General features: G+C 38.9%; 1 protein-coding gene across 1 annotated transcript; it reads right to left on the bottom strand.

Annotated features, from left to right (window-relative positions):
* Positions 1-1,240: 1,240 nt before the first annotated feature.
* LOC145950273 (uncharacterized) lies at positions 1,241-1,603 on the bottom strand. The gene has a single exon (XM_083061351.1). The coding sequence runs from the start codon at positions 1,601-1,603 to the stop codon at positions 1,241-1,243; it is 363 nt and encodes a 120-aa protein (XP_082917477.1).
* Between the last annotated feature and the right edge of the window lie 13,205 nt (positions 1,604-14,808).

Genomic DNA, 14,808 nt, shown 5'->3' with positions numbered 1-14,808 from the left:
AGTGAGAATTCCTCTACGTAGACCAATTTTGTAATAGCCTAGTTTGAGCTTCCCTGCTTTATTTTTCTGTTTCGAATTCAAGTGTGGAACTCTGAAACATTGCTTGTATATGTATATTTTTCTTTGTCTATTTGCGTTTGCGCTTTTTCTTTGCCTTCGTGTTTAGGCTTGATTTTTGTTGTTTGCGCGTTTTGAGACACACGTTCGATGTCTGCCGTATGCTTTTATACTTGGTGATACTTTACCTTGAGTTGATCATGCCGAGGTTCGAACTTGACCTCAGTTTTTTGTTAAGTAATTTTTTGTGAAGGTTCGAACTCGACTTCAATCATACCGAGGTCTGAACTCGACCTAAATCATACCGAGGTTCGAACTCGACCTCAAATTTTCGTTAAGTAATTTTGTGTGAAGGTTCGAACTCGACCCCAATCATACCGAGGTTCGAACTCGACCACAGTTTTTCGTTAAGTAATATTTTGTGAGGGTTCGAACTCGACCCCAATCATACCGAGGTTCGAACTCGACCTCAGTTTTTCCTTAAGTAATTTTTTGTGAAGGTTCGAACTCGACCCCAATCATACCGAGGTTCGAACTCGACCTCAGATTTTCGTTAAGTAATTTTTTGTGAAGGTTCAAACTCGACCCCAATCATACCGAGGTTTGAACTCGACTTCAGTTTTTCGTTAAGTAATTTTTTGTGAGGGTTCAAACTCGACCCCAATCATACCGAGGTTCGAACTCGACCTCAGTTTTTCGTTAAGTAATTTTTTGTGAGGGTTCGAACTCGACCCCAATCATGCCGAGGTTCGAACTCGACCCCAATCATGCCGAGGTTCGAACTCGACCTCTATTTAGCGTAAAACATGAAATAATGCGAAAAGAATGTGTGTTGAACAGAATGAGTCATTTTATTGATTATGTAAATGTGCCTCGCTAAAAACCCTCTCAGCCAAAACCCATTTTTCTATTTTTTGGGACAAAAGACTGAGGCGGGAAAAGAGTGCACAGCTCATTCGTACAAAGTTTAGCTGAAGTAATACTTGAGATGCGTAGTGTTCCAAGTTCGCGGTATGGGTTTTCCGCTGAGCTCTTCTAATCGGTACACTCCATTTTCCAAGTCTTCTGTGACTCGGAATGGGCCACCCCAAGTGGGTGCAAGCTTCCCATCTGACGTGTCTTTCCGTGCTTCGCCCAGCAATCACCACACCAAGTCACCAACTTGGAAAGAGCGAGGTCTCACTCAGGTGTTGTATCTTCGAGAAGCTCGGAGCTTGCAGGCTTCTTCGTGGATTTGAACTTCGTCTCTAAGCTCGTCAACCAAGTCGAGGTCAGCTGCCAACTCTCGAGCGTTCTGCTCGCTGCTGAAAACTTGGCGTCGGTGGGACGTCTCTCCGACTTCTACTAGGATCATTGCGTCAGCTCCGTAGGTCAGCCTGTAAGGCGTCTCTTGCGTGGTTGACTGGCGGGTGCAATGATACGCCCAGAGGATGCTGGGTAGTTCGTCGGGCCACTGTCCTTTGGCGTTCCCTAGCCGCTTCTTAAGTTCCCGGAGGATGACCTTGTTGGCTGCTTCGGCTTGGCCGTTGGTTTGGGGGTGTTCCATCGAGGTCGGAAGATGTTTGATACCGAGCTCGAGGAGGAAGTCCTCATATCCCTGTGCGATGAATTGTCAGCTGTTGTCAGTAACGTGGGTGTGAGGGATTCTGAATCTGCAAATGATATTTTTCCAGGTGAATCTTTGCACGTTCTCACTGGTGATTTTGGCGAGTGGGCATGCCTCAATCCACTTGGTGAAGTAATCGATCGCAACTAGGAGGAACTTCAGTTGACCTTTTGCAGGGGGGAATGGCCCGAGGATGTCCATTCCCCACTGGGAGAAAGGCCACGCCGACATCATGTGGTGGAGAGCTTCGGGCGGTTGCCGGTGTGTGTTGCCGAACTGCTGGCACTCTTTGCATTTTTGGATGTAGTCTTGGCAATCCGACTTCAGAGTGGGCCAGTAGTACCCAGCTCGGAGTACTCTGGTCGCCATTAAGCGTGCTCTGGAATGCATGCCACATATGCCTCGGTGAATTTCCTCGATGACATAGGCTGCCTGAGATGCAGTCAAGCACTTGAGCAGTGGAGTGGAAATGCCACGTTTGAATAGCTCATCCCCGACGATGATGAATTTAGCCGATCTCATCCTCATTTTCCGAGCTTTGTCCTTATCTTCGGGCAAGGTCCCTTCTTTCAAGTAACTCTAGACGCCTGTCATCCACCCCAGGTCTTCGCTGTCACTGACGTTGACGACTTTGTCGTCCACGCTGGGTGAGTGCAAGGTCTCTTGGATGATAGTTCGGTGTTGTCCAGGTCTTTTGGTGCTAACGAGCTTTGATAGGAGGTCGGCTCGGGTGTTTTGTTCTCGAGGCACATGTTGTATGGTGAACTCGTCAAAGGACGAGATCTGGTGGTATGCAATGTGGAAGTACCGCTGTAGAAGAGTGTCCTTTGTTTGGTACGTCCCACTGAGTTGCTCCACCATGAGCTTTGAGTCGCTGTTGCAACTCACTCTTCGAGCTCCGAGGTCGTGGGCTAGCCTTAGTCCTGCGGGGAGTGCCTCATACTCCGCCTGGTTGTTGGTCACCTTGAAGCTAAACTTGAGGGATTGCTCCAAGGTAACTTGGTTCGGCCCTTCCAATATGATACCTGCACCACCACCCTTAGAGTTGGAGGACCCGTCAACATGTAAAGTCCATACTTGGGGTTCTTCGGCAGTAGTAGTTGTGAGCTCAACTACGAAGTCGGCCAGGCATTGGGCTTTCAGGGGTCCGCGACTTTCGTACTGGATGCTGAACTCGGACAATTCTATTGATCACGCAATCATCCGTCCGGCGAGCTCGGGCTTTCGCAGAATTTGCTTGATTAGGTAGTCGATTTTGACTACCACCTGGTGACTCTAGAAGTAGGGTCGGAGACGCCGTCACAAGTGCCAGTGCCAACTTCTCGATCATTTGGTATCGCTTCTCTACGTCTTGGAGGACTTGGCTGATGAAGTAGATCGGTGTCTGCACTTTTTGGTGCTCTTGTACTATCACTGTGCTGATAGCGCTTTCTGCCACGACCAAGTAGAGGAGGAGGTCGGTTTTGTGATCCGGCCTCTGTAGGATCGGCGGAGTCGTGAGGAAGGTTTTGAAGCTTCGAAAAGCTTCTTCGCACTGATCCGTCCACTGAAAGTCTTTTGGCTTCCGTAGCAGAGTGAAGATCGGCCCTGCCTTCTCCGCAAGTCTGGGGATGAAATGGGACAGTGAGACTAACCGTCCGGCTAGGCGTTGAACCTCTTTCACTGTTTGCAGACTCTGCATCTGGATGATTGTTTTACACTTCTCGGGATTGGCCTCAATTCCTCTGCTGGTGATCATAAAACCGAGGAACTTGCCTCCCTGGACGCCGAAGACGCACTTCTCTGGGTTGAGGCGCATGTTGTGCCTCCTAATCTGGGTGAACACCTCGGCGAGGTCGGTAGCATGATCTGTTGCCGAGATGGTCTTGACTACCATGTCGTCGACATAGACCTCCATGTTCCGCCTGATCTGCTGGTGGAAAACATTATCCATCAGCCGCTGATAGGTTGCCCCTGCGTTTTTGAGACCGAAGGGCATCACCCGATAGCAATAGTTGGCATGGTCCGTGATGAAGGACGTATGCACCTCGTCGGGTGGGTACATCATTATCTGGTTGTACCTAGAGTAGGCGTCGAGGAAATTGAGGAGGGCGAGTCCGGACGCTTCGTCAACCAGCCTATCAATGCTCGACAATGAGTATGAGTCCTTGGGGCATGCTTTGTTCAAGTCGGTGTAGTCGACGCACATGCGCCACTTCCCCGAGCTCTTCTTCACCAGGACCACATTTGCCAGCCATGTGGTGTATCTGACCTCACGGATGAAGCCAACGTTCAGCAATTTCTGTGTCTCGGTGATGATGGCCTCCAACCTTTCACCGCCGACCTTCCTCTTCCTCTGGGCCACTGGCTTTGCCTCCTTGTGTATCGCTAACCTGTGACAGATGAAGTCAGCGTTTATACCTGGCATGTCGGCGCTGGACCAGGCGAAGAGGTCGACATTTTGGAGAATCTCAGCTTCGAGCTGCTGCCGCAATTCTGGGCTCAACTGTCTGCTGATTTTTGTGCACTGCTCGGGAAGTTTTCCGATTTGGAGGTCGTCCAGCTCGTCAATGGGGCTCGACCGCTCATCATGGGAGTCGGATCTCGGATCGAGATCGGTGATTTCCACGTGGGTGATGTGAGCCACGGTGGGGGGATCCTTCTTGTTTTGTTCGCCGGACGAGGAGATCTTTAGACTCTCAGCGTAGCACTGCCGAGCTGTCTTCTGATTTACTTTGATGGAGATGATTTTACCGTCACTTCCCGGGAACTTTATAGTGAGGTGTGGAGTGGACACCACTGCTCCAAGCTGATTCAACGTGGGCCTCCCAATGATGATGTTATAGGAGGTGTTGGCCTCCACAAGGAGGTATCGGACCATGATTCTCCTTGTGTCCGGAGAGGTTCTGAAGGTGGTCAGCAGGTCCACGTATCCCCGAGTGTGCACTCGCTCTCTTGCAAAACCGACTAGGGGCTCTTTGTGAGGTTGGATGAGAGAGTGGGGGATGTCTAACCTGACGAAGGTCGGCCAATACAGGACATCTGTCGAGCTTCCCTGTCTATCAGTGTTTTGTGCACCTCCCAATTGGCTACCTCCACGGCTATGACCATGGGATCATCCTGGTTGGGACTGACGTTGGCATAGTCGTTGTCAGTGAAGGTGATCGGTGGTGAACTTTGGTGCGAAGCCGAGGTAGCGGAATGGACAGTGTTGATATTGCACATGTGTCTCTTCCAGGCTGAGCTGGTGGCACCTCCCCCTGCAAAGCCACCTGCAATTGTATTGATAACTCCTCGTAGGGGAGCGGATCCTATTTTTTGGCTTACCTCGGCTTGCACTACTCCGCCGGCATTCTGCTGAGAGCTAGAGGGTTGGTCTGTGCGAGCTCCTGAACCACGGCCTCTGCCTCGTCCTCGTCCACCATAGCCTCCTCGGTGACCCTGTTGTCGCTGGACATATTGGCCGAGGTGGCCTGCCTGGATGAGTTCTTCAATACGGTCCCGGAGTGAGCGGCACTCCTCAGTGGTGTGACCGTGATTCCTATGGTACCGACAGTGCTTGGATTTGTGGGCGCTATTGGGGGTGTGACCTGGCGGTGGCAGGGTGAGCAGGTTGCTGTTACTGGCTTCCTCCAGGATACGCACCCTGGGCGTGTTCAGGGGAGTATAGAAGTCATATCTCCCCCCTCTGTTTGCTCTAGCCGATTTCTTGAACTGGCTGTCATTGTTGACTTTGACCTTGTCCCTGTGACCCTGTTCTGGCTTCATAGGTCCCTTTCCACGAACCTGGTCACGGAATGCGGAGTGCTCTTCCATCTAGATGTAGCCCGCAGCACGGGTGCGGAGCTCATCCATGTCGCGAGGAGCCTCACGGCACAAGCTGTCGACGAACGGTCCGGGCCTGAGGGCCATGAGCATGGCATGCAGGGCGACCTTGGGGTTCAGGTTTCTGATCTTGACCGAGGTGGCTGCAAATCGCTCCATGAACGGCCGGAGTGGCTCGTTGCATATTGCGTCGTGGCTGGTGGCTGAGAAACTGAGTTGCCTTCCTCCTCATGCAGATGACTCGGCTGAGGGGGTTGATCAGAGGGACGCCGAGGGAGTTGAGCGCGAATACGCTCGTTCTCGGCACGCAACGCCGCTAAGTCGGCTTCATTAGCGGTCCGCATCACCACTAGGTCGGTTTCGTGCTTGGCACGCATGTTGCGCAGATCGGCGTCGTGTTGTTGTCGCATCTGTTCGACCTGGTTGATCAGTCTCCTCATTGTGGCTTCGTTATCCATGGTAGTTGAGTGATCTGCGTCGTCTGTTGCGCGTCTACTATGGCTTCTGGTGAATACCATAAGCGTGGCCGATAAGAGCTGTCTAGATCGGCCCCACAGTGGGCGCCAAATGTTCTTACCGGAGATCTGCTATAGAGATGATCCGCCGAGTAAGATTGGTGAGCGTCCTTCGCTGGTACGTTGGTGTTCCAAGATGGGGGTGGTACCTGCAAAAGAGACTCCGATGCTAAAGTTAGGGTTTGTATGAGTGTATGTCTCGTATAAGTAATGCACGTACCTTAGTGTGAATTAGGGTTGCGTTGGGCCTTGGGCCTGAGATCAGTTATGATCTAATTGGGTAACGGATCTTGTCTAGACCGAGATCAGTTAGGATCTGGTTGGATTGCGGATCTCGTCTAGGCCGAGGTCTCCAAGTGCATGTTCCGAGGTCAATCCATGCTGTGATGCCGAGCTCGAGCTTGGCGTGGCGGTACGGAGAGTACAATTATAATATGAGATAGAAAAATAACCTAATTATAATTATAATATAATAAAAAAAATAATTTAAAAATATCATTTTTTTATAAAAAAATAAAAAATAAAAAAAATTGACGGGTACGGGTACAGGTACGGGTATACCCGATACCTGACAGAGACAGGAATGGAGATGAAAATCTCATACCCAACAAATACAAGTACAGGAGTACGGATGGTGTAACACCCAATTTTTTTTTAAAAAAAAAAGATGGCATTTTCGTAATTTTAATAAAGGAATAAGGGTATTTCTGGGTGTCGGAACGGGCCGTTCCAAATGCAGAACGGGCCGTTCCAAAAGAAAGAATATGCTTGTTTTTAAAGACCCAGAACGGGCTGGAACGGGCCGTTCTGGTATGGAGAACGGGTCATTCAGGAAGCAGTACGGGCCGTTCTGCTGAGATTGAGAACGGGCCGTTCTGGTTTCAGAACGGGCCGTTCTGCTTTTTGGGAACGGGCGTTCCGATTTTGGAACGGGCCGTTCCAGTTGAGAAATTTGCCCATGTTTGAAGGATCCGGAACGGGCCGTTCCGAAATCAGTACGGGCCGTTCTGGGTGCGTCAGATTGCCTATAAATAGGGCCAAGGGGGGTGAAAATTTTATATTGAGCAAGAAGTGATAATCTTAGAGAGAGAGAGAGGAGAGAGAGAGAGAGAGAGAGAGAAAGAAAGAAAGAAAGAGAGGGAAGAAAGAGAGAATCCAGAGGAGGAGGCCCTGCCCAAGTTCCAGCTCCTGCTTATCCAGGTAAGGGGGGGAGTGAGAACCTCGCTCAGGGGTGTGGGGATAATTGTTGGATAGTTTATTTGTCGGATTGGCCCCCAATCCCTTGCTGTTGTTCTGTCTGATTTTCTATTTACTCTACTTTGCTATTTGTTGAAGGTGCCGTTGTTCTGTCTGATTTTCTATTTACTCTACTTTGCTCTTTGTTGAAGGTGCCGTTATTCTGTTTGATTTTCTATTTACTCTACTTTGCTCTTTGTTGAAGGTGTCGTTGTTCTGTTTGATTTTCTATTTACTCTACCTTTTTCTTTGTTGAAGTAATAAATGAATATGAAATTAATGTTAATAATAAATGAGTTTTAATATGAATAAGAATGCTCTCTGAATCTCTGTGAATACCTATGCGGACCTTATGAGGAGTATTTATGACATGACCATGGAAATATGGACAAATGACATGAGACCTAAGAATTGACTATGAGACCTAAAAATGGACTATTGAGACAAGCTGTGATAATAAGAATATGAAAAATAATGACATGATATACTTGATGAAACCTTGTACTAAGTTAAATGTTGAGTCAATGAGATTATAAATGTATGACATGCATCATATGCATATATTACTCCAGGTGTGCCGCTGAGGCCGCATACCCACGACTAACAAGGTGTACCTTATGGTCACCCACGATGTAACATGCTAACAAGGTGTACCTTATGGTCACCCACGACTAACAAGGTGTACCTTAGGGTCACCAACGATGTAACATGCTAACAAGGTGTACCTTAGGGTCACCAGTGATGTAACCAGGTGTACCTTAGGGTCACCAACGATGAATTGTGAATCTTCCGTATGGCGCCACATGCATGCATTTATGAGTCGAGTCCATGACATCATTGCATGATAAATGAGTATATATGTGATATTGATGATGTATGTGTATTGTTTATATGTGACTTATATTTGTTGTGTGTGTGTGGGTGCTATCTAACCTTTATTTCTGCGCCTGAAACTGAGTGAGATGTTTCTCACTCCCTTGTTGTTTTTTGTATATGTTTAAATTATGTTGCAGGTAATCAGCATCATGAGGATGTTGGTAATGAGGCTTAAGGCTTCAGTTGGGCGTGCTCTGATAGGATGTGACATCGGGCATAGCTAGGCTTGTTTTTTTGGGATGTTATTATTTTAAAAGTTTTAATTTTCTCTTCCTTTGTAATTTTGAACGTTCTTGAGAAAAGACCAAAATGTATATCTTTGTCATACTATTTTATTACATGATTTGAAAGTGATATATTAATTCCTAACTAGGAGACACTGCCACCTTTACTGGAATTAATATATATTCTCCTTTATAAGATTTCTTGAGCTTAATACTTATCTTTGACTTTTTTTTTATGATTGATGAGTTACGAATGTGAATCTTCTACCTTATGAGATTTGAAGTAGTTGTTTTATACATGAAAGATGTTATTAAACTATGAAAGATTTTATTTACTCAAAAAGAAAAAGAAATTATTGTTTACATTTATTGTGTATTAACGTTGGGGTAGAGGGTGTCACAGATGGATTTAACTCGCAGAAACGACGATGGGTATTATGAAACCCGTACCCAACCCGCCCGTTGCCATCCCTAGACTCACGTCCATGTGCTTAAGTTACGTTGAGACATAACAAGTCGCCTCCCCCACCTGCGCCATTCATAGCCATTTCATCCCTTTCAAAGTTCCCTGCTTCCCCTACGCCATCTATTCCACATGCCACGTGGCTAAAACTATCTAAAATGGTAAATTTAATTTTTTAAAATTTAATTTGAGTATTTTTTTCTTTTTTATTTTATTTGTGCCAAAAAGTCTCATAATTTTGTGGAGAAGGAAGAAATAAATTTATGGAAAATGAAAATTGAAAATCAAGTATTGCAAGAAAATAAACGAATAAAAAGGTTGCGAATGCATGATGGGAGAAATATAAATTCTTAGCAAGCAGGAAAGATTTTAATTTTGTTTTCACTAATTTCAATTTCAAACAAAAAAAAGATGCTAATAATAATATCAATATGTATTATTTTTATTAAAAATGTATTATTATTATTATTATTATTATTATTATTATTATATGTGTGTGTCTAAAATTATATGTTATATTAATATAATATATAAATAAACCAACTTACCATGCTTAAAATATTATTAATAAATCTAAATGTATTTTTAATTAAATAAAAATTTCAAATTAAAATAAAAAATAGTTAATATTTTAATATATGTAATACACAAAATATATATTTATTTTATATTAATATTTAGATAATTTTAAATTTATAAATTATATAATAATTTTTATATTAATAATTAAATTTCATTATAATTTAAATTTATAAATGAAAGTATATAAATATATATCTTAAAAGATAATTTTTAAACTCATTATCTAACCGGAATGTTTTTACATTTTAAGAGTTTTGTTCGATAATAATCTTTTTACTTTTAAGAGATTTTTTAATTTATCTTTAAGTTTTGATTAAAAAGGTATAAATCCAATTAATTTGATTTGTATCTCAAATTTTTATTTTTAGAAACTAAATCAAATCAATCCATTTGATTAAAAAAACCTATTATTTTTATTTTACTTTTATTATTAATTTTGGTTTGAGTTATGAAGTTTGAAATTTTAGTGAAAGATAAATATATGTTCAAGTATGAAAGTCCTTTATTACATTTCACTCGTAAAATGAAAGTCAATTATTTTTTTTTTTGTCTCATTTTGTTCTCTCATTTTTTTTTATTATTGACTATTGTAATTATGTCAGCTCTAATCGATAAATTTAAGCTTCAATTTAATGATATTGGTTATTTTTAAAATTTTTAATGTTGAATGATTTAAGTGAGGTATTTTATAATATCGACAAATAGATTTGTACCCAATGTTTTATTAGTTGGAGTTGAATGATATGAAAATATATTTTTGGTTAAATTTTATTTTTGATCTTTCAATAATATGAAAATAACAATTTTGTTATCTCTATTTTTAAATCCACAATTTTAGTCACTCAATTTTACAAAATCTACAATTTTGGTCCCTTCATTAAATTTTCATCTATTAATCATTAAAATTATAATGTTTATTATGATCTAACATTATATAGATGACATGATAATCAATATTTAAGCTAAACTATATTTTTAGTTCTAATTTTGATACCATTTTCATTTTATTTTACTATTTTTATGGGATAAAAATGAGAATCAAAAGTGAAATTTAGCATGAATATTATTAAATATTAATTATTATATTATTTATTTAAGGTCAAATCATGATTAACTTTACGATCTTAACAATAAACAAATGAACATTCAATAAAGAGATCAAAATTATAGATTTTATAAAATCAAAGGACTAAAATAGTGAATTTAAAAATAGAGGATCAAAATTAAAAATTTGATATTATTGGAGCACAAGTATAATTTAATCTATGTTTTATAATTTTTCTAGTGTGATTTCTTATTTTTGTTTTATTACTTTAATATTAAGTTCAATGATTAGATCTAAACCAAATTGAATATGATTGGATTAGATTAGTTCAATTCAGATTAGAAATTGAAAAATGAAAAATTGAATCAATTCAAACAAATTAAAGTTGATCGAATCAAATTAACACTTTTATTATAATAAAGTAGGGTAAAAAGAGACTCTTCGTAATTCACTATTTCTTAAAAATTTAAAATAAAATAAAAAATAATGAAATGAGTACTTATTTAAAGAATGTGAAAGGTTTAAAACAATAAAATAGAGTAATGAGATAACAAAATATTAAATATAAAAATACAATGGGAGAGTAATTTAGATTTTAGAGTAAAATGAGGAGAAGAGAAAAAAATAAAAAGGAAAAAAAGGTCCATTTAAAAATTTAAAACCAAGGTGGTATTAGTTAGGGTGGTATGGAAAGTGCGAGATAAAAAAAAATCTGCAATCGTAATAAAGCAGAGCAAATAAGAGTTGCACAAAATTAAATTAGTCTTTAATTTAGAAGTTATAAGTATTTAATGATATATTTATAAAAAAAAATTGAAGATAGTGAAGTGTAACTTACTCTAAATTTTAATACATTGTATCAAATTAATAATATTTTATTCTTTGATACTCTATCTTTTAAGATTAATAAAGTCTTAATAAATCTTTATTTTTGTTAGAAGAAGTCTTAATGAATCTTAATCTACTATTATTTGGATATTTTAATAAACTAGTATTTTAATATATACAATATATAAATATTTTTACATATAATTAAAATTTATAATAAATTATATATATAGAAATAAATAAATTATATTTTAAATTTGTATAGATAGATTTTTTAAATTTATAAATTATATTTTATATTTATAATAAATAATTTATATTATGTAAAAAATTATTTTTATTTATTAAAAATTTATTTTAAAATATTAATATTTGATTCATAAATAAGTATGATAAATAAAAGTTGAATTAGATAGCAAGTTAAAATAATTTCTACATATTCTTTTGTTATAGAAAAATCTCAAAATATTTTTATATAAGATAACAAATCGTGTTTGATATATTGAGATTAAATTTAATGTCTTAATTAGTCATCTTGATATTTTGTTTGGATATTTCACACACTTTGATGAGATAAAATTTGTAACTACTTTGTATCATATTGCTGGTGAATTTCAAATGTGTATGTAACATATTGAATTTTTTACTAGTATAATGATTAATTATTATTTATTTTTATATTTATGAAGATTATTTTCTTATAGTTATTTAATGGGTTTTATAGAATGTTTTAAAGGTTTTAATAATTATTAGTATTTTAATAATAAATATTTATGAAAATTATTTTCGATAATATTTTGATTTTTAGTAACTCAGAACGGATTGTTCTCAAACTGGAACCGGCCGTTCCAGACTACTAAAATGGCCTATAAAGACTAGACTGGAACGGGCCGTTCCAACACAAGATTCTATGAGTAAAATGCGAAGCCCGAACGGGCCGTTCCGATTTGGGAACAGGTCGTTCCAGATATGGCCGTTGTAGGTAAAATGTGATTTCAGAACGGGCCAATCTAGTTTTGGAACAGGCCATTCTGAATGTGGAATTTAGGCATGACAAACGAGTCCAGAACGGGCTGTTCCGAATTTGAAATGGGTCATTCTGGCGACTCCTAATGCCTATAAATAGAACGTTCTAACACTCAAAAAACACATTTTTTCAATTCTAACCTCTTTTCTTCTACTCTCTCTAAAGACCAAGGGGAACCCAGAGGAGAAGACCAACAAGATCCGATTTTAGTTTCAGCTCCTGCTTATCGGGAGTGAGAAACCTTGCTCTGGGTGTAGGAATGTATGTTGGCATGGGTAGTGGGATTGGCTCTCAATCCTATGTTTGTTGTTTGTTGTATGCTCATGTATGTGAGATTTTTCTTAATTATATATGTTTCTTCTGTTGCTTTTCCTATATTTAAATATAAATGTATAATTTTAAGATCTCTATGGATTCCTATGGGAAACCCTAAGAGAATGCATTTGTAATTGTAACAGGCAAAATATGAATATTTTTTGTTTTGCTTTTTGATTGTTCTGTTGTATTCCTTGTTGTATGAGATGTATGAATATGTGTTTAATTTCGCAAATAAACAAGTTTTGATATGAATTAGAGTGCTTTGTGGGTTCCTGTGGGAACCCTATGAGAAATAAGAAAATTTTAAATATTTTTTGTTTTACCTTTTGAGTTTTCTGTTGTGTTCCTTAATGTTTGCGGAGTGTAAATATGTGTTTAATTTTGCAAATAGATGAGTTTTAATATGAATTAAAGTGTTCTGTGAAAATTGTGAATATAATGTGATAATGTGATATGACAATGAGATGTGTTAATGTGATATGACAATGAGATGTGTTAATGTGATATGACAACGAAACATGAAAATGTGATATGAGAAAAGCATGGAGTCTTGATTGACATGCATCATGTGCATAAATGTTTTTAAGGGTACGATATGGAATACACCGCTAGAGAAGGCCCCCTAGTGTAAAAGCTTTGTGGATTAGTCCTTGGGGATAGCTCGGTTTGTAAGTCCAAGTCTCGCCCATTATGTGCATGGGATGTATCTTGCGTGGCTTAGTTATCCCAACGAGACTCTAGTAGTATGTCCTTCTAGTGAGAGCGTGCAGAGGGTGTGACCCGACATGTACTCCTAGACTACTTTTCGTGTATTGCTAGCGGCAATATGCCATGTGATATATTACTGGCGCCACATGTATGATAATATGTAGTTCGTGTCCATACATGCATTTTTAATGTTATATGATAAAGTGATGGTTTATGTTTTGGATGAGTGAGATGTGATGTTATTATTAATTTATCTACGTTATACCTGTTTTGTTTGTGTTTGGCTATCCGACATATATTTCTACACTGTGAGCCAGAGTGAGATGTTTCTCACTCCCTTTTCTCGTGTTGTTTTTCTTTGACTGTTATACAGGTGATCATCAGCGTGAGGTTGAGGATATTGGTGATGAAGCTTAGGCTTCTATGTTGCGCTTTGCTCTGATAGGACATGTGACATCGGGGCATAGATAGCATTAGCTTAAGATGTTCTTATTAAATTATTTTGGAAAAATCAGTTTTATTTCTTTGTAATTTTACCAGCATGTTATTTGGATAAAGTTTATGAATGTGAGCTTTTTTACCCTTACGTGGTTGGAAATTTAGTTTTTAATGATGAAAAATTATATTTTTTTTTATAATTAATGTATATGTATGTTGGGGTAGAGGGTGTCAGTGTACACAATAAAATGATAATTAAGAATTACCTCACATCATTTCAATAATGAATTTTTAAAATAAAAGGTGTGGTTTCTAAAAAAAGTGTAATTTACTATCAACTAATTATTTTTTAATTCAACCAGAAAATAAGATATATGCATAATGTTATTGTTTAAAATTTTATTTATATTAGGATAAATTATCATATTAAATTATATGTTTAATTAAGAAAGATATAGTATTAATATAAAATATTTCACGGGTAGTGATTATTGTGACACCCTCTACCCCAGCATACATATATAATAATTATAAAAACATCTTCTTTGGTTAAATAAAATCTTTAGAATTAAAGCAATGGTTCTACTAACATAAGAGTAGAAAATTCACATTCGTAAACTTAAATCATGGTTAAATGCAGAATTTATAAGAAAATGAAACATAAGTTTTTCCAAAACAAAATAACAATAATGAAATCCTAAACTAAGCCTAGCTACGCCCCGATGTCTCATATATCCTATCAAAGTACGCCCAACCGAAGCCTAAGCCTCATTACCAACATCTTTATGTTGATGATCACCTGCAACACAATAAAATACACATAGAACAACAAGGGAGTGAGAAACATCTCACTCAGGTTCAGGTATAGAAATAAAGGTTAGACAACAGACACATACAACAAACATAATACAAGTCACGAGCACAAATCACATGTAAACAATACACATACACAATCAGTATCACATGCACACTCATTTATCATGCAATGATGTCATGGACTCGACTCATAAATGCATGCATGTGGCGCCAATCACATATCGCATATCACTGGTGTGCTGCCTAAACAACACACCTAATGTAA

The sequence above is a fragment of the Cajanus cajan genome, chromosome 8 (assembly GCF_000230855.2).
Source record: "Cajanus cajan strain Asha chromosome 8, NIPB_CcT2T_4, whole genome shotgun sequence".
NCBI lineage: Eukaryota > Viridiplantae > Streptophyta > Magnoliopsida > Fabales > Fabaceae > Cajanus > Cajanus cajan.
The sequence above is the reverse complement of the archived record's forward strand: the minus strand, read 5'-3'. Positions and strand labels throughout refer to the sequence as shown.